At 50.9% G+C, this 26,934-nt stretch overlaps 1 protein-coding gene across 1 annotated transcript; it reads left to right on the top strand.

Annotated features, from left to right (window-relative positions):
* On the top strand, positions 1-25,493 carry PATZ1 (POZ/BTB and AT hook containing zinc finger 1). The gene is given in 6 exon segments (XM_038762852.1): positions 1-516; positions 518-1,266; positions 3,341-3,404; positions 15,188-15,359; positions 21,947-22,084; positions 23,990-25,493. Coding segments are annotated over 6 exon segments (2,058 nt in total). The 3' UTR covers positions 24,409-25,493.
* The last annotated feature ends 1,441 nt before the right edge of the window (positions 25,494-26,934 follow it).

The following is a 26,934-nucleotide window of genomic DNA, read 5'->3' as shown; positions in this document are numbered from 1 at the left end:
ATGGAGCGGGTGAACGACGCTTCCTGCGGCCCCTCCGGCTGCTACACCTACCAGGTGAGCAGGCACAGCACCGAGATGCTGCATAACCTCAACCAGCAGCGCAAGAACGGCGGGCGCTTCTGCGACGTGCTGCTGCGCGTGGGGGACGAGAGCTTCCCCGCGCACCGGGCCGTGCTGGCCGCCTGCAGCGAGTACTTCGAGTCGGTGTTCAGCGCCCAGCTGGGCGACGCGGGGGCGGGAGACGGGGGTCCCGCCGACGTGGGGGGCGCCGCGGGGCCCGGCGGCGGGAGCAGGGAGCTGGAGATGCACACGATCAGCTCCAAGGTGTTCGGGGACATCCTGGACTTCGCCTACACCTCTCGCATCGTGGTGCGGCTGGAGAGCTTCCCCGAGCTCATGACGGCCGCCAAGTTCCTGCTCATGCGGTCGGTCATCGAGATCTGCCAGGAGGTCATCAAGCAGTCCAACGTCCAGATCCTGGTGCCCCCGGCCCGGGCCGACATCATGCTGTTCCGCCCCCCCCGGAACGACCGACCTGGGCTTCCCCCTGGACATGACCAACGGGACCGGCCTGGGACCCAACGGGAACGGCATCGCGGGCGGCATGCAGCCGGAGGACGAGGCCGTGGCGCGGGCCGCGGGGGCCGCCGTCGCCGGGCAGGCGGCCCTGCCGGTGCTGCCGGGGGTGGACCGCCTCCCCATGGTGGCCGGACCCCTGTCGCCGCAGCTGCTGGCCTCCCCGTTCCAGAACGTGGGGGCCGCCGCCCCGCCCCTGACCGGCAAGAGGGGCCGGGGGCGGCCCCGGAAGGCCAACCTGCTGGACTCCATGATGTTCGGGTCCCCGGGGGGCCTGCGAGAGGCCGGCATCCTCCCCTGTGGCCTCTGCGGGAAGGTCTTCACCGACGCCAACCGGCTCCGGCAGCACGAGGCCCAGCACGGGGTGACCAGCCTGCAGCTGGGTTACATAGACATCCCCCCGCCGAGGCTGGGGGAAAACGGGCTGCCCATCCCGGACGACCCCGACGGCCCCCGGAAGAGAAGCAGGACCAGGAAGCAGGTGGCGTGCGAGATCTGTGGCAAGATCTTCCGGGATGTGTACCACCTGAACCGGCACAAGCTGTCCCATTCCGGGGAGAAACCGTACTCCTGCCCCGTGTGCGGGCTGCGGTTCAAGCGGAAAGACAGGATGTCTTACCACGTCAGGTCCCACGACGGCTCCGTGGGCAAGCCCTACATCTGCCAGAGCTGTGGCAAAGGCTTCTCCAGGTAAGAGGACGTTTCCGGAAGAGAATCCCGGTGCTGAGGAGCCCAGGGAGATCCCACCTCCACCTCCTCCCCGCCGGCCCTTCTCCAACTGGGTCCCGTCCCCCGGCCCGTCCCGCTTCCCGCGGAAAAGCCACCAAATGCCGGGGACTGGGGACCAGCTCGGGCGTTTTTGTACCAGATTCGCCCGGCGTCTTGGCTTTCGTAGCCGGCCTGTGGGGCCCTGCCTGGCGCCGAGCATCTTGACCTGTGGGAAACCATTTTGCCGGCCCTCCTCCCCTGGGGTAGATCTTCCCCAGTTTTCCGTTCTGCCTCTCCAGTCTCATCATCATCATCATCATCATCAATCGTATTTATTGAGCGCTTACTATGTGCAGAGCACTGTACTAAGCGCTTGGGAAGTACAAATTGGCAACATATAGAGACAGTCCCTACCCAACAGTGGGCTCACAGTCTAAAAGGGGGAGACAGAGAACAAAACCAAACATACTAACAAAATAAATAGAATAGCTATGTACAAGTAAAATAAATAAATAAATAGAGTAATAAAATGTACAAACATATATACATATATACAACCGACCATCTCGACCGTAGCCTGTTCTTTCCAGCAGATCCCCCTCCACCTCTCAGGTAATCTGCTGGGAGATGGAAGATTCCTCAGCCCGCGGGTGAAGTGAGGTCCCTCCTGCCCCTTCCACAGATTGCCTTTGTGTTTACCGCCTGAGAATGGGGGCCCTTTCTGGGGGCCGGAGGGGCTCCGTTCTGCGGCCAGTGTGCGGGTCCACTGCAGCTGCTGCCTGAGGCAGGCCCCAGTCCGCTGGACATGTTGGGATGGTGAAACCAGTGCACCTGGTGGGCACATCTACCCGGTGGTTTAAATTTCCCTTCAGGGTTTAGGAAGAGATGGGATTCCCTGCTGCCAGGGCTCCCGGACATTCAGAAAGCTGTTTTAAAGCAGGGCAGGGGAAGACCAAAGGGGAAATGGAGTAGCAGGTGCTCTTTCTTTCTCTCCTCTCTCTCACGCCCCCCCACCCCCCCCTTCTGTCCCTTGCCTTTGGCTTGTGCTGGGCTGAAAGGGTTGGGAAAGCAGGGATTAACCTCAACCGTCCCTCACCTAGGCCCCTCTGGCTGTATTATGTCCCGTTTGGACACAGCCTGGCAGCGCTCACCATAAAGATCTGGGCCGAGAGCGGGGTGGGGATGGTGGCTGGCGTAAGGGTGTAGGGGGTGGGCTCCTGGCACCCATTTTGCAGACCAGCTCAGTCATATATGTTCCCAGAGGGGAAGCGGGGTTTCTTCATCTGTGGCTGAAGCCTTTAGAAAGACAAGGGGAGAAAGATGGTGACTTCAAGGTGTTGGAATTCCCGGAGAGAGGCCAAGGGGGCAGCTGTACAAAGCTCTAGGGGACTTGAGCTCCCCTCCCTCCGCTGTCTTCCCTTCCCCGGAGCTGGGTTCCCTAACCCGTCTTTCCAGTCAGGCAACTTCTTCCCACCTGCCTAACTGTCGGGTTAGTTTATTCTGTACCGTCCACCGATCTCCAGAGAATCATTTCTGTCCAATTCAGACCAGGTTGTCCAAACCGAAGAAGCTGGGCGAGGGGGCTGTCAGTGTTCTCCAGCAGCTTTGGCCTCCTACAATAAAAGGATGTTTTTCTTCCCAGGAAAAGCCGCAGCCTCTCAATGTTGGTTTCTTCTGAAACAGTCTCCCTCATCTCCAGAAATCTTTCAGTTTCTGGCAGCAAGCCCTCTCTTCCCCTTCCTCAGGAGGAAAGCGTCTTTAGCCGAGCAGAGGTTTAGACTGTGAGCCCACTGTTGGGTAGGGACCGTCTCTATATGTTGCCAACTTGTACTTCCCAAGCGCTTAACACAGTGCTCTGCACACAGTAAGCGCTCAATAAATACGATTGATGATGATGAAGAGGTATGGTCTGCTTTGAGCCGCCTGGGCCCCAGTGATGGCAGCAAATAGGTGGCTTTGCTGACATGGAACCCAGTCCCCTCTGAGCTTTGAGTGTGTAACGTCTGCTCTCTTCCCTCTCTTGGGACTCGGTTTTAAAATCTTCTTTCCTTTTTAGGCCAGACCACTTGAACGGGCACATCAAACAGGTGCATACGTCCGAGAGGCCGCACAAGTGTCAGGTAGGGGCTGTTGGCGTGGTGGGAAAGAAGGGGACACCTAAGGTTTGGACTCACCCTTCTTAAAACTCCCCATACTTGGTGCAGCTGTGTGCGTGCGTGTGTGTGTGTGTGTGTGTGTGTGTGTGTGTGTGTGTGCAGGGGTGGAGGGGGAGGCCAAGACTGAGACCTGCTTTGCAAACCTCCCCTCCTCTTGCTGAAGTCACCACTTGCTGTCCTGATCTCCTCCCCAAAGCTCTTCCTTCCTCCACTGTGCTCCCGATGGTTCTGATAACAATAATAATAGCATTAATACTTCACACTCGGGGGTTATAACAAAGCCCTTTCTTCAGGATGGCCGCTTTTCAGCCAGAGGCTCTCAGGCGCCAATTTTAACAGCCATTTGAGATTCCTAATCTAGGGCAGTCAGGGGCAAGGATGGCTCGGATAGTAGAATCCACAGATGATTCAGAAACCTTCATTTTAGCTGATAAGTCTCAATCCCCGGCCCCTCCGAATCCTTTAGCGGAGCGGGCCCACTGCCAACAAGTGGCAAAATACATTGATGTGAGCTGCTTCTCCTCACGTTTCCCCAGCGCACCCTGTTGCCCCCGTGGGTGGTGAAGTAGCCAAAAGGCCAGGAGCAGTGGGGAGGAGGAGAAGCAGGAAGGCCTGTGGGCGCCAAGGGTGGGTTAGCCAGTCCCAGCTAATGGCGAGTTGGCTGGATGGTTGGTGGCCCTCTCTGGCAGAGAGCTTCTCCTGGTGTCCCGTGAGCCTGGATTACATACCAGGAGGCCGCGGGGCCAGACTCCTTAGCACCCATTTCCAGGAGGGAGAACGGAGAGGGCTTCGGGTGGTTGAGCATCCAGGGTGGAGGGGTGGTCGCTTGGGGCGGGAAGCAGATCAGAGCTTGGGCCCGGTCAGGAGCGTCAAGGAGACCTTTGGGGAGCTGAGAAGCAGCGTGGCTCAGTAGAAAGAGCCTGGGCTTTGGAGTCAGAGGTCATGGGTTCAAATCCCGGCTCTGGGCAAGTCGCTTCACTTCTCTGTGCCTCAGTTACCTAATCTGTAAAATGGGGATTAAGACTGGGAGCCCCACGAGGGACAACCTGATCACCTTATAACCTCCCCGGTGCTTAGAACGGTACTTTGCACATGGTAAGCGCTTAATAAATGCCATTATTATGAGAAGCAGCGTGGCTCAGTGGAAAGAGCCCGGGCTTTGGCGTCTGAGGTCATGGGTTCGAATGCCGGCTCTGCCACATGTCTGCTGTGTGACCTTGGGCAAGTCACTTAACTTCTCATGAGAAGCAGCGTAGCTCAGTGGAAAGAGCCCGGGCTTTGGAGTCAGAGGTCGTGGGTTCGAATCCCGGCTCCGCCACCTGTCTGCTGTGTGACCTTGGGCAAGTCACTTCACTTCTCTGCGCCTCAGTTCCCTCATCTGTAAAATGGGAATTAAGACTGTGAACCCCACATGGGACAACTTGATCAGCTTGTATCCCCCCAGCGCTTAGAACAGTGCTCTGCACATAGTAAGCGCTTAACAAATGCCAACATTATTATTATTATTAGCTGGGGAAGGAGCCTGACAGACTGGGGCACGTCACGCCCGGACCACTGCTCCTCGTTCCCATAATGAGCGGCTTTTTTTCCTTTTCTCCTATGGAGTTCTTGAGTGTTTGCCTCTACCCCCAACCCAAGGTTTCTCACCAAGGGGGAAGGGAGAGAATCAATTACAGGAGCTCTGTTTTGTCTTGTGTCTCTCCCGTTGGTCGTTCAGACTAGAAGCAGTTCAAGTTTTTGGTGAGTTTAGCATCACTGGGGGAATTTCAACCACACTGACTCCCTGCGGTGATGGAAAAAGACAAGGAGAAGCCCAAACTTTAAGAAAACGTTTCCAGCAGGGATGAGGTGTGGGTGGTGACCTGGGGTTTTCCTTCACTTTTGTCTGAGCAAAATTATTGCTTTTTCATGGTAACGTCCTTATTTCCTGTACATAATGCAGTGGTTTGCTGAATCCAGGACTGTTAGTCTCCATGAGAATCCCGGCATGTGAACCAAGGGGGAAACGCATCTATCTTTCCCTGTTTCTTGCCCCTCTTCCTCCTTCCGTTTCTTTCTCCTCCCTCTCCTCCATCGCCACCTTTTTTTTTTTATATATTTGATTCGATTTGCGGTTCGTCATTAAGCTGTGTGAAATATCCACCACATAGTTGTGTATCCCTTCCGGGGAGCAGAAATCTCAAAAACTCGGGGCTCCAGTTCCCCTTCCCTTGCCCTCTCGTCCTACCCCTCAACCCCTCCTGTCTTTAGAAAGAGAGTCCCATGCCCTTGCTTGATTTCTTGGGCCTGCTGGGTTCTAGCCGCCACCTCTTCCACTGCATCTCACTGGGTTTTTGAAGGTTCTCCCTGTCAGCAGAGATTCCTGGTTGGGGAGTTTTCACCTTGTTGATGCCCAGCAGAGACTGTCGCAGTCTCCAGTGCTCAAGGCAGGGACTTTCTTTTCAGGTCAGTACATTTGAGCCTTTGCCACTCCACCCACTGTTTCGGACTCTCCTGCCCAGTTGTGTTTGTTCAGCTGTTTTCCCTTGGCGCGAAGCTCGTTGCGAAGAATACCAACATAGCATCAAGCCAGTCCCAGATCCTGTCTGTCGTAGAGGTGGGGGCTTTTTGAAATGAATCAATAACGCAAAGTGGAAAGGACTCGTTGCTTTGGAAAGCCAGTCCCGAGAAGTGGCAGACAGTTATTTGATTCCGGCCCCTTTAAATCAATCACATTTCTGAGAGTTTTCATTGGGACCCAATAAGTGTTCCTGGAAGCGCTCCTTTCCTTACATTAGGTGAGCAGGCCTGAGAGCAGTCATGGATAAAGCCCAGCTGTATCTCCCAGGGTGCCTCTCCAAAATCAACCAGTTCTTGCTTTCATGTTCGGTGTAATTAGTCCCTTGTGTTTTTTGAAGCTTTCGGAGCAGGTCTGCTCAGGAAATAGGTTAAGCTTCAGATTGCAGCGCTTGCCCGTAAAACCAATAAGCCACATGCAGAACTATCATCTTCTGCCCATTTCCTGCTGTTCTATGCAGGCACCACGACAGGGACGGGACCGTTAAGGTTTTAATTCTAAGATTTGTGTGTTTCGTCTTTGACCCGTATTGTAACACCAAAGTTCTCACCAAGACCGACATCCCTAGCCAACCTTGCGCACAGACAGACACCATAGCTGGCTATTGTGCATCCAAAGTCCCTTTTACCCTTCTCCCCTTCCCCAAGTTGCTTAGAACCTCTCTTTTACTTTTCATTCCAGACCCAAGCAGGGAATACTCACAGTTTTGTTCTGCGTAAAATCAAAGTTGCCTCTGTTTGTTAAGCCCTGGTTTCTGATTGCTGACTTCCTAAACGGCACTTTAATCTTCAAGGGGGAGATATCACTGGTTTCTTGGGAGTCTTCCCCAAAAGGAGCTGGCTCTAGCCCATATTTTTCAGGGATTCATGGGGCACCTCTGTCCCGCTAAAATAATTGTACATGTGATTCAGGTGGACATAACAGAATGTGCCAAATCGCGACGCTAGAGACTGTAAGCTAGTGGTGCACATAATACAGCGCTCTGCAGACAGTAAGGGCTCAATAAATACCGTTGATTGAGTTGCTCTTAGATAGTGAGCACCTCAAGGGATGGGGGACCATGTCTTATTCCCATCTGTGCATTCCCTCCCAGCACTTCGCTCAGTGCTCTGCACACAACTCGTGCTTAATAAATAATAGTAATAATAATAATGATGGCATTTATTAAGCGCTTACGATGTTCAAAGCGCTGTTCTAAGCACCTGGGGGGATACAAGGTGATACAGGGTGTCCCATGTGGGGCTCACAGTCTTCATCCCCATTTTACAGATGAGGTAACTGAGGCTCAGAGAAGTTAAGTGAGTTGCCCAAGGTCACACAGCAGACGTGTGGCAGAGCCAGGATTCAAACTCTTGACCTCTGACTCCCAAGCCCAGGCTCTTTCCACTGAGCCACGCTGCTTCTCTGAGCTTCTCTGTAAATAATAATAATAATAATGATGGTATTTGTTAAGCGCTTACTATGCGCAAAGCGCTGTTCTAAGCGCTGTGGAGGTTACAAGGTGATCAGGTTGTCCCGTGGGGGGGCTCACAGTTTCAATCCCCATTTTACAGATGAGGTCACTGAGGCACAGAGAAGTTAAGTGACTTGCCCAAAGTCACACAGCTGACAGTTGGTGGAGCCGGGATTTGAACCCATGATGTCTGACTCCAAAGCCCGGGCTCTTTCCACTGAGCCACGCTGCTTCTCGTTTAATACTGTTACAACTGCTGCGTGAAACCGCAGGCAAGGCCTCCGAAGTCTGGTTCTAGCCCACTTGCTTTAACGCTCCTTTCGAGAGTGGAATTCATTTAGCCATTCAGGGAAGAGGGGGAAAAGGAGCCCGGTTTTCCACTGATGAGATGTACCTGGCTTAATCTAGTGGGAGGGGCTCATGAAGAGAATGGGAAGGGTCCGCTGAAAGGTACAGGGTGCGAGAAAGCTACGGGGCTTTAGCCCTACTGCCTGCTGCTGGGCACTCACATCACTCAGCTGAGCAGGGGGTTGGGTCACCTGCCATCATGGGGTGTTGGCGGAGGTGAGCTGGTTTCACTCCCATCTGGGACCCTGAGTCAGTGCTAGAGACCTTTATTCATTCATTCAGTCGTATTTATTGAGCGCTTACTGTGTGCAGAGCACTGTGCTAAGCGCTTGGGAAGTCCCAAGTCGGCAACATATAGAGACGGGCCCTACCCAACAGCGGGCTCACAGTCTAGAAGGGGGAGACGGAGAACAAAACAAAACATATTAACAGAATAAAATAGAATAAATATGTACAAGTAAAATAAATAAGTCGTCAGAATAAATAGAGGTAAAGGGGTCAGACTCCACAGGGCACGCCTGGAGAGGGCATTGTTTAGCCTAGAGTGGAGCCAGTTGTACCTCTGAGAGGCTTGCCATTCCATAGTCCCACTGGTGAAGCAGCATAGTCTAGTGGGTAGTGCAAAGGCCTCGGAGTCAGAAGGCCCTGGGTTCTAATCTTGACTCTGCCACTTATCTGCTGCGTGATCTTAGGCAAGTCACTTAATGTCTCTCTGCTTCCTGGGGATTAATACCGTGCGTCCCATGTGGGATAGGGACTGTGTCCAACCTGTAGCTTGTGTCTATCCCAGCGCTTAGAACGGTGCTTGATGTATAGTAAGCGCTTAACAGATACTGTTATTAATTTGCTCAACTCGGGTTTCTTGGGAGCCTTTCCCAGAAGGAGCCGGCTCTCCCGGGCACTCCTGAGAGTGTGAAGCAGAGCCCCATGCCCTGGCTACTCAGTCACTCCAGGCTCCTGAGCCACATCTCTTCTTCCTGGTTCTGTTGGGGGATGGTGGGGTGGGATAAGTCTCTGGAGGGAACTGGTTCCTCCTTGTGGCCCGGTTCCCTGGCTCCCGAGGGAGGTCGGGGAATTGGGCTAGGGATTTGGGAGAGGGAGGAATGGCGCTGGGGACAGAAAGGAGATCAATAAAGGAAAGTTAGGGCCTGGCCGCAAACAATAATGGGAAAATCAAAAAGTTTATTGATCATCATCAATCGTATTTATTGAGCGCTTACTATGTGCAGAGCACTGTACTAAGCGCTTGGGAAGTACAAATTGGCAACATGTAGAGACAGTCCCTACCCAACAGTGGGCTCACAGTCTAAAAGGGGGAGACAGAGAACAAAACCAAACATACTAACAAAATAAAATAAATAGAATAGATATGTACAAGTGAAATAAATAAATAAATAGGGTAATAAATATGTACAAACATATATACATATATACAGGTGCTGTGGGGAAGGGAAGGAGGTAAGATGGGGGGGATGGAGAGGGGGACGAGGGGGAGAGGAAGGAAGGGGCTTTGATCTTGCTTAGGCACCTGACTTTTGGTGAAAATTTTGCGGACTGGTCAAAACTTCTGCATGGTGATTAAAAAGTCTTGAGTATGGATTGATAAACAGTATGAGAATTACTGGACATACCCAGCAGATGTGCATGTGGTTTCACCAACGTGGGGTCTTTGTTTTCAAACTGCTTTGTTTTCACTCTTCTACTTGGTGGAGTGAGTCTTCTCATTGATGTCCAACGTGGATGTCCCCGTTTTCTCAGTTCCTGCAGCTCTCTCCCCGACCCCAAAGCCCTCATCCCTTGTCCTCATTTCTAGGCTGCCTTCAGCAGAATGGGGCGTCAACGATATTTATTGAATGCTTACTGCATGCCGAGCACTATTAAGATATTTATTGAATGCTTACTGCGTGCCAAGCACTATTAAGCATTTTGAAGAGTACGGTACAACAGAGTTGGTAGACTTGTCTCTGCCCAGGGTGAGCTTACAGTCTGGAGGGGGAAAGGGACAGTAATATAAATAATTTATGCATTATATAATTTATAGATATATGCATAACTTACATCTCTCTCCTTCAGAGGGTGTCCTTTGTACTCTTCTCCCTGGAGACTACTCAAGGTTCTGGAGGCTTATTATTTACCATCTTTAGAGATGAGCCGAAGATAGAACCTTTCCAGGAAGAGTTTCCTGTACTCGAAGGGTGATTGTTGAGTAATGATTTTTTTTGGACCTCTTTGCATCACTGAAATCAGAGCCTTCCCTGTTGGGAGACTCCACCATCATTCACACCCAAGCCTCAGTGAATCCAAATCCATTCCTGCAACTAGGTTTCGAACATCTGCTTTAAGACAGTGATACTAGCTGACAGCTTTACCTTTGATATCTTTCTTCCCAGAAACATATGATATGCAAATTTCCAGACCCAAAGCAGAGCCGAGCCTTTCCACTTTCAACATCACAGCCCTCTCCCTCAAACCCCTCCCCATTTTTCCCACAGTAAAAATGGCCCTCTTACCCACGGTAATCCTTAACTTTTGGTTATGGTGATCAAGTTAACACCATATTTTGGGGCATCACCTCTAGCTAAATTGGTCCATCATTTTACCGCTTTATGCTCCTGTTCCATGTGTGTAGCTTGAGATTCTCAGCTGAAAGCCCCAGTAGAAGCGCCAGGATGAATGATTTCATTGGCTCAAGACTTCCTCAACCAAGCCTCTGGATTCATTGGAGCAGACTTGTTACATTTCCAAAAAAATCTCAAAAGGCCCCATGGGGCAACTCTTTCCGCTATCCCAAGGCCACATTACTTGTCTCCACCTCAGCTGGTTTACCCTTACTCTCGCTGCTCTGGGGGAGCTTGTCCATGTCCACGGATTCAGGCATTCCCCCATAAGCAGATCATCTCTTAGATTTATAGCTCTCTGACCTCGTACATTTTTTTTTCCCCCATCCCCTAGTCCTTCCTGTTTCTAGAGCAAGTCACCAGCTTGGAAAGGTAACTAAACCTCTCTGAAACAACTCGTTACTTTCCTTACCAGCAAAGCCCACCATTTCGACCATCCCTGTCACCAGGAAAGGTAGCACTACCCTTCTGGTCCCTCTGACCGATAACCTCAGGGTAGTGATCCATCCCTTTGCCCCATAACATCTAGAAGGACCAAGCCCTGGGGTAGATACAAGATAATAAGACCAGACCCAATCCTTGTTTTCCATATGGGACTTGTATGACTAAGGTGGAGGGAGAGCAGACATTATCCCTGTCTTACAGATAAAGAAACAAGCCCAGAGAGGTCAAGTGACTTGCCCTTCATCCCACAGCAGGCCTAAGGGCACAGCTGGGACCAGACCTGGGTCCCTGATCCCCCAAGCCCCTGCTCTTCCCATGAGGCTCACCAATTCTTTCTCAAAAATATTTTTGGGATCTGCCCCTCTTCCTCTAGTCTCACTGCCAAAGCTACCAGTCTAGGCCTTGAGCTCCTAAGCCGTGTTTCCTGAAATCATCTCCTCTCTGCCTCTAGACTGCAAGGTCCTTATGGGCAGGGAATATGTCTGCTAATTCTGTTGTATCATACTCCCCCAAGGGCTTAGTACAGTGCTCTGCACATAGTAAGTGCTCAATAAGCAGCGTGGCTTAGTGGAAAAAGCACGGGCTTGGGAGTCAGAGGTCATAGGTTCTAATCCCGGCTCCGCCACTTGTCAGCTTTGTGACTTTGGGCCAGTCACTTCATTCAGTCGTATTTATTGAGCGCTTACTGTGTGCAGAGCACTGTACTAAGCGCTTGAGAAGTCCAAGTTGGCAACATAGACGGTCCCTACCCAACAGTGGGCTCACAGTCTAGAAGGGGGAGACAGACAACAAAACAAAACGTATTAACAAAATAAAATAAATAGAATAGATATGTGTGAGTAAAATAAATAAATAAATATAGTAATAAATATGTACAAACATATATACAGGTATATATTCTTTCAATCATATTTATTGAGCGCTTACTGTATGCAGAGCACTGTACTAAGCTCTTGGGAAGTCCAAGTTGGCAACATAGAGAGACACTTCCCTGTGCCTCAGTTACCTCATCTGTAAAATGGAGATTAAGACCGTGAGCCCCACATGGTACAATCTGATAATCTTGTATCTATCCCAGTGCTTAGAATAATGCTTGGCACATAGTAAGTGCTTAGCAGATACCATCGTTATTAATAAATACCATTGATTGCCTCCAGCCTCTCCCCGCTTCAATCCATGTTGAACCCAATCACTGGAATATTCATCCTCCAACACTGTCTTGTTATTTATTGAGCACTTACTATGTGCAGGGCACATACTAAGCACTTGGGAAAGTACAATACAACAGAATTTGCAGACCTATTCCCTGCCCAATATGAGCCTACAGTCTAGAGGGAAGATAATGTCTTCCCCCTTTTAGACTGTGAGCCCAATGTTGGGTAGGGACTGTCTCTATATGTTGCCAATTTGTACTTCCCAAGCGCTTAGTACAGTGCTCTACACATAGTAAGCGCTCAATAAATACGATTGATGGTGATGATGATAATGAGGTTTTATATGGGACTCAGTGCTCAGGGCTGTTCCCCTTATTCCTCTGCTCCTCCTCCCCTCCCCATCGCCCCCACTTCCTCCCTCTGCCCTACCCCCGTCCCTTCCCCACAGCACTTGTGTGTATTTGTACATATTTATTACTCTATTTTATTAATGATGTATATCTATAATTCTGTTTTTTCTGATGGTATTGACACCTGTCTACATGTTTTGCTTTGTTGTCTGTCTCCCCCTTCTAGACTGAGAGCCCATTGTTGGGTAGGGATTGTCTCTATTTGTTGCTGAATTGTACTTTCCAAGCCCTTGGTACAGTGCTCTGTACACATTAAGCACTCAATAAATACAGTTAAATGAACGAATGAATGAAAGTTCCACTATGCCAAGCTGCTTGTCCCTGTTCATATCTTCTCCCCACAACCGCCACCCTCCCCAGAAACAAACAAACAAAACAAAGCTTACCATGGCTCCCAGTTGCCACTTGCATCAGATTAAAGTTTCTGACCTTGGGGTCCAGGGCCCTGCCTTACCTAAATGCCCTCGTCTCCTGCTCTGGCCTCATGGAGATGCAGCGTGTCTTACTGGGTAAAGCACTGGCTTGGGAGTCGGAAGGTCATGGGTTCTAATCCTGGCTCCACCACTTCTCTGCTGTGTGGCCCTGGGCAAGTCACTTCACTTCCCTGGGCCTCAGTTACCTCATCTGTAAAATGGGGATTGACTGTGAGCCCCATGTGGGACATGGACTTTGTCCAACCCGATTTGCTTGTATCCACCCCGACACTTAGTCTGGTGCCTGGCACATAATAAGTGCTTAACAAATACCACAATTATTATTATTGTTATTATTATTATTATCTGCTTGCCCCACTCCAGCCAGTCAAGCTTACATGCCATCCCACTCACCCAATGCTTTTGACAAATGCCACTTTGTGCATTATTTTCTCAGTTTAGAGGAACCTACCCCTATCCCTTCGCCTGACTGGGGATTTTCTTACCTTCTCTTTGAAGCCTTCCCAAATTAAACCCTCCTGATTCTAGATTGTCCTGTATCTCTCAGGACTTAAAATATATCTCTCAGGACTTAAAATACAGAGAGTTAATATCCTTATGCGCACATATTTATGTCATTTGTGATATATGTATATTTTTTAGAGCTCTGCAGTTTCTGTATTTGTGTTTATTGTCTTTCCCTTCAGACTGCAAGCTCCTTGAAGGCACAAACTATTGTGCCCCATTCTGACTCCTCATAGCATAGAAGCAGTGTGGCTTAGAGGAAAGAGCGCGGGCTTGGGAGTCAGAGGACATGGGTTCTAATCCTGATTCCACCACTTGTCTGCTGTGTGACTTTGGGCAAGCCACTTAACTTCTCTGTGCCTCAGTTACCTCATCTGTAAAAGGGGAATTAAAACTGGGAGCCCCACAGGGGACAACCTGATTGCCCTGTATATACCCCAGTGCTTAGAACAGTGCTTTGCACATAGTAAGCGCTTAATAAATGCCATCATTATTATTATTATTAGAACAGTGCTTGGCACATAGTAAGTGCTTAACAAATACCATAGTTATTATCATTATTATTATTATTATAGTGCCTGGAATAGGTCTAGGCAACCAAGGGAGTACTGCTGGGTGGACTGACTGAGGGGAAAAAGTAGTTACAAATAGCATGGGGTTGCCCTCCCACACTGGGGTAACTATAGCTATCACCTTAAGATTTTTCACTGAAGCTTGAATTCTGTCTCTTTCTCTTTGACATTCATCAATGCGGCAGCCAGCCCGCTGAGATCATTGCACCTTCTGAATGTTAACACGTCGCTTGAGCAGCGGATTATTTTGAGGGCTCTGTTCTGTTCATTCTTTACCCAGTGAAACTTGTAGTACTTTGTTCATTGCTAGTCCGACTTCCCCCTTTCTGTGACGTTAATGATCTTGTATTGGGAATCTATACAGTAATCTCACGAGTTTGGTTTTTCCAATATGAACAAGTTGTACCGTTATTCAGAGTTATTTTTGATTCTTGTCCTGCCCTTTAGGTTTCTCTTTTCCACCCCAAACGCCAACTGGACTGTTAGGAATATTGTCGATTCAACCCTTCTTTCCTTCCTGGCATCAAGAGGGTAAATTCTCCATATGGAGCAAATGGAAAATCCAAAGGATAATGCAGACAGTTTATTCTACATTTACTTGTAGAATTAAGCAGCGAGGCCTAGTTCAAAGAGAGCGGGCCAAGGAGTCAGGGAACCTGAGTTCTAATCCTGGCTTCCCCACTTGTCTGCTCTGTGACTTTGGACAAGTCACGTTGCTTCTCTGTGCCTCAGTTTCCTCATCTGTAAAATGGAGATTGAGACTGGGAGCCCCATGTGGGACGGGGATTCTGTCCAACCTGATTATCGTGTATCAACCGCAGCGCTTTGTACTTTTTGGGGCACCGAGCAAGCGCTTAGTAAATACCGCAATTACAATTTTTTATGATGATTATTTCATCATGTGGTCTGAAGTATTTCACCTGCAGACTGTGTGGGATTTTTTGGTAGGGGGACGTTGGCACCCAGTTCACGCTGACCTGGAAGTGCAGATTGATAAGCAGCTTGTGACCACTCTGACCGATTACCTCGGGGACCAGGATGACTTGGGAATGTCCAAGGCTGCTGCCAACCTGGGTCAAAGTCATGGGTCCCAGTTCTGCTTACTGCAAACAACCCTGTTTGTAAGTGCCCCTTTGTGAGCGGGACCTTTCTGCCCTAATGCAGGCTACCCTGGGGCTCTCCATTCGCGGTCCTTTGGGAGGGGGATTCAGGCCCAGGTGGGTGAATCATTGTGTTTTCCCTTCTGCCCTTAGACTTGTAATGCTTCTTTTGCTACCCGGGACCGTCTACGTTCCCACCTGGCTTGTCACGAAGACAAGGTCCCATGCCAGGTGTGCGGGAAGTACCTGCGGGCGGCATACATGGCAGATCACCTGAAGAAGCACAGCGAAGGACCAAGCAACTTCTGCAGTATCTGTAACCGAGGTAATCACCATGTCGTGCCTTTATTTTAGGGGTCAGGATCATGCCCAGCCCCAGGGTGCCACGGGTAACACTGGATAACACTGGGGACTCGTTATTTTGCTCCTCCCTCACTGAAAGAACAATAAACATCTTCAAATCACTGGAAACACGACCTGTCTTTTACTCTCAGCTAGCTGCTTGCTAACGGTTCCTTGCAAACCAGTTGGTACCCTCAGGAGCAGAGCTTTCAGAAGAGAAGCAAGAGGGAGGGGTATTTAGTCCCCGCCTTTTGGGCCTTGACGTGTTTTCTGCCCTGGTGAGCTGAACCCCTGAGCCTTGAAGTTTTTTGTGCTGTATTTATGTGGTAGAGGTCAGGAGAGATTCATGATGGCGCAGAGCCAATGAACTGATGGGACGAGCGTGGGTCCCATTTTTCTCTCGGTCCATTGAAGTGCACCACCTAATCATCAGAAAATGCAGCGGGGAGGGCGTGTTGGGGGAGAGGTCAGTGCAGTACCGGTATGCCCCTGAGAGCATCTAGGGAAAGGCTGGGGATAGAAGCAGAGCAAATAAACAGGAAAGAACCCATTCACCCTTAGGACTTTTAGCTAAATGAAGGAGAACATCCACGGTAAAGTATCCCAGACACCAGTTTCTCGGCTGACGGACACCCTTAACTGGGTCTGTGGATGGCTGTACAATTGACAGGGAATGCTGACCAAAAACACGTTCATCGAGGGTGAAGATGCTTCAGGGAGAGGTGGTGGTGTGGGCTTGGCCCCCCGGGGCTGGTTGAATTCAGACCTAGAGGGTCAGGCCCCCAGGGGAACAAAGTATCCATCTGAATTGTCGGGAAGGCAGGGAGGGTGAAGCGTGAGAGGGCGGGGAGGACATCATGGATGGGAGCCTGAGTTGTGTTCGGGAGTGGTTTCCCTGGCGTTGACGGGGACGGCACTAGTCAAGGGGCAGTGTCTGCTTTAGTTGAGGGGGCGGTGTCGCATCGGAGAAGCCTGAGGAGGTTCTTGAGGTGTGTTAGGGTCACGTGTGGGTGACCTCTGGACCAGAGGGTGTTGCCGGACTACTGCGTTCAGTCGAGTTGGTTAGAAGTAACCTGCAAAAAGTGGGCAGGAGGAGCGATGTTCTTGACCATGTAACTTTCCCAGCTGCTTCATTCCAGCAGCTTTCAGGTTCCGGGGATCTCGATGTGAGCTCCACTCCTCAGTGGGTCGAACTTCTTGTGTAGTTGGCACTGAAGGTTGATTCGCCTTTGGGGCACCGGGTTTGGCACTTGGGTCTCGCCTCCGTGGCCACTGGATGTCAGTGTTTCTCCTCCCAATGTGCCACCAGAAAACCTCGCTGGTCTCAGTGTCGCTCGTGTCCTAGGGTTGAAGCAAGATACTCTTCTCGGGCAGGTCGGGGTGAAGCTTTAGGGAGCATGGGAGCAGGTGACGTGACGGGCGAGCAGGCAAGGCCACTGTGGAGCCGCTGACAAGCAGGTGCTTTCAGGCTCATTTGCCACTTTCAGAACGCTGTGGGCGCTGGGGATTTCCTTTTTCCCTTTATTCAAACTTGGCTTCCTCACAGCTCCTAAAAATAACCCCGAATCCATGACATCAGCCTGCATTTCGCCGCCAGACTTCCCAAAGTCAAGGTTCCCAGGCCCACAGGCCAAGCAGGTGTTTGCTCTAAGCTTGTTGGAAAGCGGTGAAAGGTGAGACTGGTTTCAACAGGAAAGCTGGAAAATCCTCGCTCCAGGCTGCAGGAGACAGAGGTAATGAAGAGACGCAGATCGGTGGAGACGACGGTTTGGATGAAAAATTCCAAGACCATAGAGCCCAAGGAAAGTGAAGAGCTTGGAAGAGGAGTCCCAGTTGACAGGTGATAGAGGTGGAAATTTCCCAGGAGTAGAGAAACAACCGAGGCCACTTTCTTCTTCCTCCACACCTGATGAAGAGGATTTGAGCGTGGGGGGATGCTGAGGACTTGGGGGGGCAGGGCCAAGGGATTCAGGAACAGAAAATCCAGACACCACGTTTTCTCCAGAGAGCAGAATCTGGACTCAGATTGCAGTTGGATCTTGGAGGAGGAGTAATTCAGGAGCCCTCCCCTCCAGAAGAGGAAGAAACTTGGCTTGGGTCTTTGGCAAAAGAAGAGGGAACAGATGCATTAGGAGTGAACATCCCTCAGGTGCAACGCATTGTACTAAAAACATTGGCAAGAGCAGAAGAGAGACCCCGAAATCTACTGGAGAAGAAGGGGGCTGCTAATAGTCCATGTGGACAGAGGCGAAGGAGCAGGAGGAGAACAACTGCAGCCCAGTTTCTCTTGACTCCTTGGACAGCACTGACGGTTCTGACTGTTCAGACACAATGAGTTGAGAAGCTATTCTGTTTTCTCCTTCCAGGAGAGACAGTCTCTGTCTAGGTCAAAGGAGTCAGTTTCTTCAGTGGCTTTTAGATAAATAGCCTCAGCCTTTCACAGGCTGAAGGTTGCTTTTCGCTCTTTCATTCCTTACCAGAGATTTGTGCTGTGAACATAGTCACCGCAGAGCTTCCTCTGCAAGCTCATCTATCTGAAGTCTGTTACCCGTACTGTTCAGGCTGGACTAGCAGAAATCCTAGAGAGGAATCCTTTAAAGCTTAATTTTGTTCTGGATTTTGGGCAGAAACATACATAAGACTGGAGACTGTGTGAATTTTTGTGGTTTTTGTTTTGTTGGGTTTGGGTTTGTTTTTTTTTTTTCAATAAACTGGGAGTGGGGGAAAGGTTTGGTGACCAGAAGCTCCAGATTTGATAGAATGCTATTTTCTGAGGATGATGGCCATCTCGAAGAGATTGAAAAGGATTTGTAAAATTCTCTGTCTAGAGGATGGGAATGTCCAGTAGAGGATGTGGAATCATGAGATGGGACAGGGTAAATCTCATCACTTTCTTGATGGAAGAAATTAATGGAATTTAGAAGCTGAAAAAGCATTTAGGGAACTGCTTTCACTGTGAAGGAGGAATGAGAGAGAGAGAGTGAGTGTGTGAGTGATTCAGGGTAGGGCATTCAAACAGATAGCCTTCATGGGAAGACTTCCAGCTCTCGCCTTCATGTTTTTCCCTTTGCCCTTTTGAGAGAACAGTCGGGGAGAACAGTGACTACTGTGTCCTTGAGGCTATCTCCACTTCAAGCACATTTTCCCAGTCGCCTCTTTCTTCTCCTCCTGGGTCACGCACGAACACAGCTCATGAGGGAGCTCCTGGGACCCGTTAGTTCTTCTGACTCTGACCGTGTACAAGATACCCACACAGGGTTCAGCCCATCCTGGTTCAACCTGACCTTCGGTCCCCTTAGGGTGCCAAGGACAAACCTCCATTTCCTTCCTAGGGGCTTCAAGCTCCAAGCAGTGGAATTGGAGCGATCAAAGGCTGAGCTTCCCCCAGAAAGCTTGGTGGGTTATGAGGTAGCTGGGGTGGCTGAGCCACTAAGGAGGTGGTCTCCCTTTGGTGTGAGCAGTAGTGACTCTCAGCCAGGAAAAGCACCATTAGCCTGCAAACCCCGAAGCCCTAGTCCTGCTTCTGCCAGCCCCAGAGGCAAGGGTGGCCTGTCCTAGGAACAGCCGTGGACACCTTGTCCTAGATGATGGCCAAGTGAGTGAGAAGCTCTTTGTTTCTGGGAGGTTTGCAACCCTATTTGAAATGTCATTGGTTCATCTACCATTTATGTCTCATCTCAGCTTTACATGTGCCTTCATTCGGCTGGCACTTTCCCTCAGGATGAATTGGTAGAGAGGCTGGCAGCTGAGAGAGAGAGAAAGAGAGAGAGACTGTTTTATCCCTAAATTATGCTCTGTTTGGATACTCAGGCCGTTCCCCAGGGACATCATTGAGTCATTAAATGCTATTTCTTTGAAGAGAAGGCAGGTTTTCCCTGTGAATCCTAAGTGTCCTGTGACTGGACTATGAAAATAGAGAACATAGGTGGGCTCACCAGAAAAGGGCTTTCTCCCTTGTCATATTTGTCTAGGCCTGGGGGAACCTCAGTCAGGTGCCTCATCCTAATGCTGTGTCAGGAGTCTTCTGACTTCATCGTCTGTCCTTAGACCTCCAGAGATATAGCTGGGGACAGAGAGTCCTCTAAATTGGGCTCAGAACCCCACTGTGTGGTTCCGTTCAGGGTGGGCAGAGACTCATTTTCCTCTAGCAGGGACTGGGTGGTAGTAGCAACTGTGTATTTGTTAAGCATTTACTCTGTGCCAAACACTGCACTAAGCACTGGAGTAGACACCAGATAACCAGGGAGGTTAAACAAAGCTCTCCCAAGTGGCAGTATTTTGGGGTGCCAGTTGAAGCTCCATGTGGCAGTGTTAGAGGGAACATGCTGCGGCTGGTGGACTCCCTCCCCCCTAACCCCCAAGTTAGGATTTGGGAGGCTCAAGTCTCCTTGGCTCTTAGGGTCACAGTTGCACGTGCGACGATAAGAGGTTGTAGCCACAGTTTTGTCTTGTGATCTTTCTGTGTGAGCTTCTCTCAGACTTGGATGTCCGGTGTACTTGGCTCCGAAGTCAGAATTTCTCTCTTGGGCCACTCTGCTTGCCCTCTCCCCATTTATACAGAAGTTTCTGCTGACAGCGACTTGCCCCATAGTTGCCAGAGCAGGGTCATCCAAACAGGGTGAAAGTGCTTCTGGGAGTAGACATATAAAGCCCAATCCAGGACCCAAAATAACGGCTGCCAGAAGTGGAATAGCCGTTATAAATCATAAACTTCCCCTCCACTCAACTTTTCCTCCTTTTTTATCATTATTATCATCGTCGTCGTCATCATCAAAGAGCTATTAAACATCCACATAGGCATCCACATGTTTTATGAAACACTGTTCAAAATAAATCAGGCAGATATTACCTTAACCTCAAGAAACTTACTTTCCGAACCAAGACCAGGGGTCCAGACAAACATGAGAGGGCAGACTGATTCATGCTCAGTTGAAGGGACACCCTGAGACGCTGCTGTGACGAGCCCACGCTATAAATAGAAATTTTCCTCTAAAGTATGAGTAAAGTACCTGTCGGAGGTACCCAGGTGGCATCCACCAAAACTGGGAAAGGCTTGTTCCTTCGGCCTACCGATTTCCAGTTGATGTTTGCGTCAGGATTTTTAAATTATTATTATTACTTATTTTATTTTAAGTAGTCTGTGTCGAAAAATTTCTCAGAGCCACCTGGCTCTCCCAGGCCGCCAGTCCTGGGTTTAGCTGCTGAGCTGCGGTCCCAGCCATTTGAAAATTGAGTAAACGTGTCTGAGAATGTGTGAGATGCATTAATTCTGTATTAAAGGGACACAGTCAAGTTTCCAAGGCCCCATGTGGTAATTCCCAAGAGGAGGAGCTCTGCTCCAGGGCGTGATTTCCCCCCTCTCCTTTCAAAGACTCCCAAAATGGAAAGCTCTCCTGTCTGGTTTTTCTGCTTCCTGACTCTGCCTACTGGTGCCCCGGCCAGCTGACTGAGACGGGCTTCCCTCAGTCCCCATGGCTGGGTCTGACAGTGGCAACAGCACCAGAAACCAGAGCAACACATGGAGCAGGGCAGATTTGTGAGACTTTCCAGACATCGGGAGAATCGCACTGTATTTTTTCATATAATCAGCCTAAAGAGTAAGTTGGAATTCCCTGTCTCCTAAGAGGGGCTGGAAAAACAGTAAAGTCCTTTTAGGAAAAAAGTAGATGACTGTGTCCCTTTAAATTAACTTCCTATTTTTTTTCCTGTTCAGAAGATTTAACAGTCAAATCCAGTTTATCCCTAAAGTTGGGAAATCCATTCCCAAAGGCAAAAGCCATTTCCTGAGTGTTAGGAAGAAAGATGTTAGGGATTCTGTGGGATCTGTTTTCCAGGTAGGCCCCTTCTCCTTTAATTTCCCTGATTCCCGAAGAGGAGCTTTCTTGTTTTATTTTCCTTTCTTTTGACCACTTTCCCAGCAAGGATTTTGCTGGTCTCGATACAACAAAGCGAGAGCTCCTTTGCTGCATTTGCTGCTCCCCCGGGCCCTGCCAAAGCTTTGCCAGCCTCCTCCTGGTGCTGTTAATGTGCCTGAGAGATTTAATGGGGATGGACTGAGGGCTGGGGAGAGATTGGACAGAGCCACGTTCTGTCCTCGGGGAAGGGGGCACCTTGGAGACCCCTGTTGCAAAATTGCCCGCCTGAGCGGTTCAGGGTTTCTGGTACAGTCCAACTCCCCCCACAATGAAGCCTTCGAAGGGTCACTAGTGATTTCAGGGATGGAGTTGGAGCAGAGATGACTTTTGCATCTGGCCCTGGCTTAGGAAGGGACTCAAGCCAGAGATCTTTAGCTTGTGTGGAGTAGGAAAAACCATGCCCCACTCCCTTCTCTTGCACTGGCTTCGGCCTCCTCCCTCCACACCCACCTCCATTCGGGGCAGGGGCCCTTGGAAATGCCCTTTTCTCACTTGGTGCCTCGGCCCAACCCGGACAGAGGGGTTTCTCAGCACCTGGGCCCCTGTTAGTTTGAGCCCCTGAGGGGACGCTAGAAGTAGAAGGATAAGAGAAATGGGGAAAACAGAGGTCTGTCTGTGCTGGTGGCAGGATCTCATCTCCTTTTATCTTGTTTAGGTTTCTCCTCTGCCTCCTACTTAAAGGTCCATGTTAAAACCCACCACGGTGTTCCCCTTCCCCAGGTCTCCAGGCACCAGGAGTCCATCCCGAATGGGGGAGCAGCGTTCCACTGCGTCAGGACCTATGGCACCAAAGGCAAGCGACTCCCTGCTCTGCACTTTGCTTCTCTGCACAGGATTGTGTGGTGGGGCTCCGGGCGGGGCGAGGGGAGGAGAGGAGGGAAGGGCCCGGATAGCCAAGGGAGAGAGGCGTTGAGGAAGATGAGGAAAGGCAGATGCTCTGTGGGGGCTGGTGGATCCTCGGGGTTTTGGTCAAACCCTGAAAGGCGTCGGCGTGGAGCCCTGGGCTCTGCCACGGTGTTGCTTTGGCCCCGAGAGCCCCAAAGGGGGCTGGGAGCGAGGTGTGGGGCCACCTGCTCGGCTTTTCTGGCCTTGCTGGGGCCCCCCTCTCTGAGCGCAGGAAGGTCCGTGCATGTCGAGTCCGGTGTGCCTGCAGCACAGCTTTGGTGGTCACCGCTTAGGGACTGTGTGGACGATGAGGGCTTGCCGGCTTTCTCCCTCCTCTTGCGGTTGACCATAGAAGCGGGGGAGGGAGAAGTCTTCTCAGGTGTCAGTGGTGGTCGGCGTGATGGCCGTGAATGGGGCCCCTCCGGGGTTCTGAGCGCTTTGTGGGGCGGAAGCCCCCTCTTCTGCCGGACCTCTGACTGGGCTGGTGGCAGTGCACCTGTATAGGAGAGAGAGAGTGTGTGTGTGTGTGGGAGAGAGAGAGAGAGAGAGAGAGAGAGAGTTCACGCTCCCTTGCTGTTGCTTCATTCCAAGTCTTCTTCTCCCTGGGGGAAGGTAGGACTGTAGAGAGCGTCTTCTGTTGCTTGGAAACAAGTTTGTGTTAGAGGGGTTATGGCCATGATTACCCGAGGCAGTAGCGCAGGGAAGGGATCCAGCCCGTCCAGCCTGACCCCGTAGATGGCATGCTCCATGCTCCCATCGGGTGGTGTCCTTCCCGACGAGGAGGTCCCGACAGCATTGGTTATCGTAGAAACCCCCCTGGCTCTGGGCTGCATGTTGACGTGAAATGGAGGAGCTCCGTTTCCTCTGGCAGGCAGGGGAGCCCAGAGGCCCTGGAAGTCCTGCAGAGTCTGCCCCGTCCCAGGCCTGGCCAGGGTTGGTGGCTCAGCAAACTTTGAGTCAGACTGCCTTGGAAATACCCAAGTCCTCTGGTCCTGATAGGGTTTGGTGGCTTGTACTCGGTGCTGGGGAGAATTGGGGGCACTCGGTTCTGTCCTGTCGGTGTTTTCCCAAGTGTCAAGTTGGGCCGGGTGGGAAGGGAGCCGCTCCCTCAACAGCCCGGGGCCTTGGGCACTGGGCAGTGGAGATGACAGGCTCAGTCCTCACCTGGCCGGGGCAGGGTGCCTAGCGGTTAGAGCGACTCAGCTTGCAGAGGACCCTTCCTTTGGGCCTCTCTGTCCTCCCGCAATCGGAGGTGTGGGGACCTGAAACACTGGCCTGCTATTTGGGCGGGGACCGGACAAAGAGAACTAATGAATGCAGTATTTCCTGATTCCTTCACTCCTTGCCCCCAGTTGCTGTCCCTCGGGGGGAATACTTCCTGCACTGAGGCCGCTGCACCTCAGTTGGGGATAAAAATGACAGCGTGGAGAGAGGCAAAATCTCCCGAGGGACTCTGAGATGCATCTTCCAAGGCATAGGTGCTGGAGGGAAGGAACTGTGGGCAGGTGTTGTGGCAGAGACTCCCTCTCCACCCATTCATTCTTCTGGGGCTCAGGCCAAGGAGGTGGGTTGGGAGGCAGAGTTGGTGCTAGGGGCCAGCCTCCTTTTGGGGGTGGGAAGGCCCAGTCCCTTCCCCTGCCCCGGGCCTGACTGCCAGGCTGAACAGTTAGACTTCCTGGGGTTCTCCATGTGCCCCAGCCTGCCCGCCAGCCGTATCCCCCCTATGCTTGCTGCCTGTCCCAAACTGCCTCCTCCAGAAGGAGTGTTTCCACGGCCCGAGCTCATTTTTCCCTCTGTGTTCTGTTTCTTGTAGAAGGCCAGAAATGCTCACATCAGGACCCGATTGAGAGTTCGGATTCCTACGGAGACCTCTCTGATGCCAGCGACCTCAAGACCCCAGAGAAGCAGAGCTCCAACGGCTCCTTCTCCTGCGACATGGCCGTCCCCAAAAACAAAATGGAGTCCGACGGGGAGAAGAAGTACCCTTGCCCGGAGTGCGGTAGCTTCTTCCGCTCCAAGTCTTACCTGAACAAACACATACAGAAAGTTCACGTCAGGGCCCTTGGGGGCCCGCTGGGGGATCTGGGCCCCGCCCTGGGGTCCCCCTTCTCTCCCCAACAGAACATGTCCCTCCTGGAGTCCTTCGGGTTCCAGATCGTCCAGTCTGCATTCGCGTCGTCCCTAGTGGACCCGGAGGTTGACCAGCAGCCAATGGGGCCCGAGGGGAAATGAGGTCGATACGGTCCCCAAGGAAACAGCAGTCTGGCGATGGAAAGATGCTGGGAATGAGAAAAGAGATGACGTCGTTGGGTTCTGTAGCTGAGAGATTTTTATTCGTTATTAAATTCCCCTCTTCTCCCTCTCCCTTCTAAATACTCTTTAGAAATAGCTTCTCTGCTGGTGCTCTGCAGGGAAGCCTGTATGACCCAGGACAGGATGTGGGGCCTACCGTATAACACTACATACACCTCTGAGGCTGCTCCAGGACGGGCTTTAGCGGAGAGATCGAAACCAGAACCCCTGGGTTGAAAGTCCAAGCCGTCTTAGTGACCCAGTCTCTCCCCTCCCTTCCCACCCACTGTGTCCTGAGGAGATCAGTATGGCCCCCTCCCTCCCCTCGTCCTTCTCGCCCTTCTCCCCATCGTCTTCTCTTCCCCACGAGAAGCAGCGGTAAATTCCTAATCCCTCCCCAACCCACCCGCCAACTTCCAGTTGCTCATCCCAAAGCCGGAAGGCGGCGTCAACCAACAGAGCACGGCTTCGGTCACCCTGGGAAACTCCAAACTGAGAATTGGTCCGAGGCAGGGCCCGGTCCTGCTGCCTGTGAGCAGGTGAGGTCCCCGGCAGAGGCGAGGTCAGCTGCTGGGGACGCTGACCGTTCCAACCTGGTCCTTTTTGTTATTTTAACCGTTCAACTTGCTGTCGGGTTTTAATTCTCTTAATTATTATTATTGTTATTATTTTTAGGACCTGTTGTAGTGAATTGCTACTGAAAGCCAGTCCAGGTGATATACAGAGCTCTTTTGAAGCAGCAGTCATGTTAGGATTAGTATTAAATTTTTTTTTTTTTTTAGATGTATCATAATAACTTGGTTAGCTGATGGTTTGAAGTCTATGGAAGAAATAGTTTTATGCAAAATTTTAAAAAAAACTTGCCAGTCTGGGGTGTTGGGGTTCTGTCTGGGAAGAGGAAAGAAGACAGCAGCTCACCCGTATCGAGTACCACTGTTGAGTTGTGTGTGGATACATCTTGGTTTTGCTCAATGATATGGATTGATCTGATCGGACTGTATTAAAAAAGTTAGTATGTTACTTTCCCCATTCTGTTTGTGTCTGGTTTTTGAGCTGGCGGGGGCGGATGTCAGGAGTCCCCATGAAGGGGGACTTTGGGGTCCTGCCTCACCTGGAAAACTCCTTTCTAGAATTGGAAAACTCTTCTCCCTTCCCTCCCCTACCTCAGCGGACGAGAGCGAGCCGGTGTGAATCCACTCCGAATTCCAAAGTACAGCTGTTCGCTTCGAGGCTTCAGGCCGCATACCCAGCAGAGATCCTCACCATTCAGAGTCGGATTTTCTTGGGAGCACGTGCGGGGATCCAAGCTGCTTTCTAGGTCCACGCGGGGGCTTATGCGTGGGTCATGTTGTTGACAGTTAAAGTGTACTTACCCCAAACCCTTTCCAAATTCTCTTCTTTTTTTCCCGTCTTCACTTTTTAATATAGTATTTGTTAAGCACTTATTATGTGCCAGGCACTGTAATAAGTGCAGGGGTAAATACAAGATAGGTTGGACACAAGTGTATGTCACACATGGAGTTCACAGTATTTATCCCCATTTTACAGATAACTGAGGCACCGAAAAGGTAAGCCGAATTATACTTTCCAAGCGCTTAGTACCGTGCTCTGCACACAGTAAGTGCTCAATAAATACGATTGAGTGAATGAATGAATGAATGAACAATCAACTTGCCCAAAGTCACATAGCAGACAAGTGGTGGAGCTGGAATTATTCATTCATTCATTCAATCGTATTTATTGAGCGCTTACTGTGTGCAGAGCACTGTACTAAGCGCTTGGGAAGTATAGGTTGATAACACATAGAGACGGTCCCTACCCAATTAGAATCCAGGCCTGTGCTCTACTGGTCTCTGTTTTCCTCACTTGTTCACCAGATTCTTGTGCATCTAGGTGGCAGGGGCCGGGGTGGGGGAGTGTGGGGAGGGCCACTGGGCACTCCTGCCTGGTTAGTCCTTTTTAGAGCATTGCAGACTGCAGCTCAGTTTCCCTGGGCCCCTACCAGCTTCTCTGTTCTTCTGACAAGGAGGAGGACTGGGGTAGGGATGGCTAGCCAGGGCCTGAAGTCCTTCTCTTCAACATCCTAGAGTCCCCACCTAGTCCCCAGCCCCCATCTTTCCACACCTCTACTTCAGGCTGAATGCAGATCCCAGCAAGCATTAATCCAATTGTCTGCTGCTCACTTCCTTCTTCGTGGAACAGAATGATGGGGGCAAGCTGGCGCGGACTGCCTCCATGAATTGCCCCTCCAGGTCAAGGCTGTGCCTGTGAACCATTCTCCACGGGACCCAGTCCGCCCCCCTAACCCGATCCTTGGACACAAAGGGCTGCATGGGTGCGGGCAGAAGAGCGAGCTGGCCCTTTGCAATCTTCACATTTGCAACTCCAACACCTCCTGTTAAAGGTAATAAAACTTATTCCCGGGACATGACCCCTGGCATCTCCAAGCCCATGGTGTAAATGTCA

This window comes from Tachyglossus aculeatus, chromosome 21 (assembly GCF_015852505.1).
Source record: "Tachyglossus aculeatus isolate mTacAcu1 chromosome 21, mTacAcu1.pri, whole genome shotgun sequence".
In the NCBI taxonomy this organism is placed as follows: Eukaryota; Metazoa; Chordata; class Mammalia; order Monotremata; family Tachyglossidae; genus Tachyglossus; species Tachyglossus aculeatus.
This window is presented reverse-complemented; position numbering and strand designations above follow the sequence as displayed.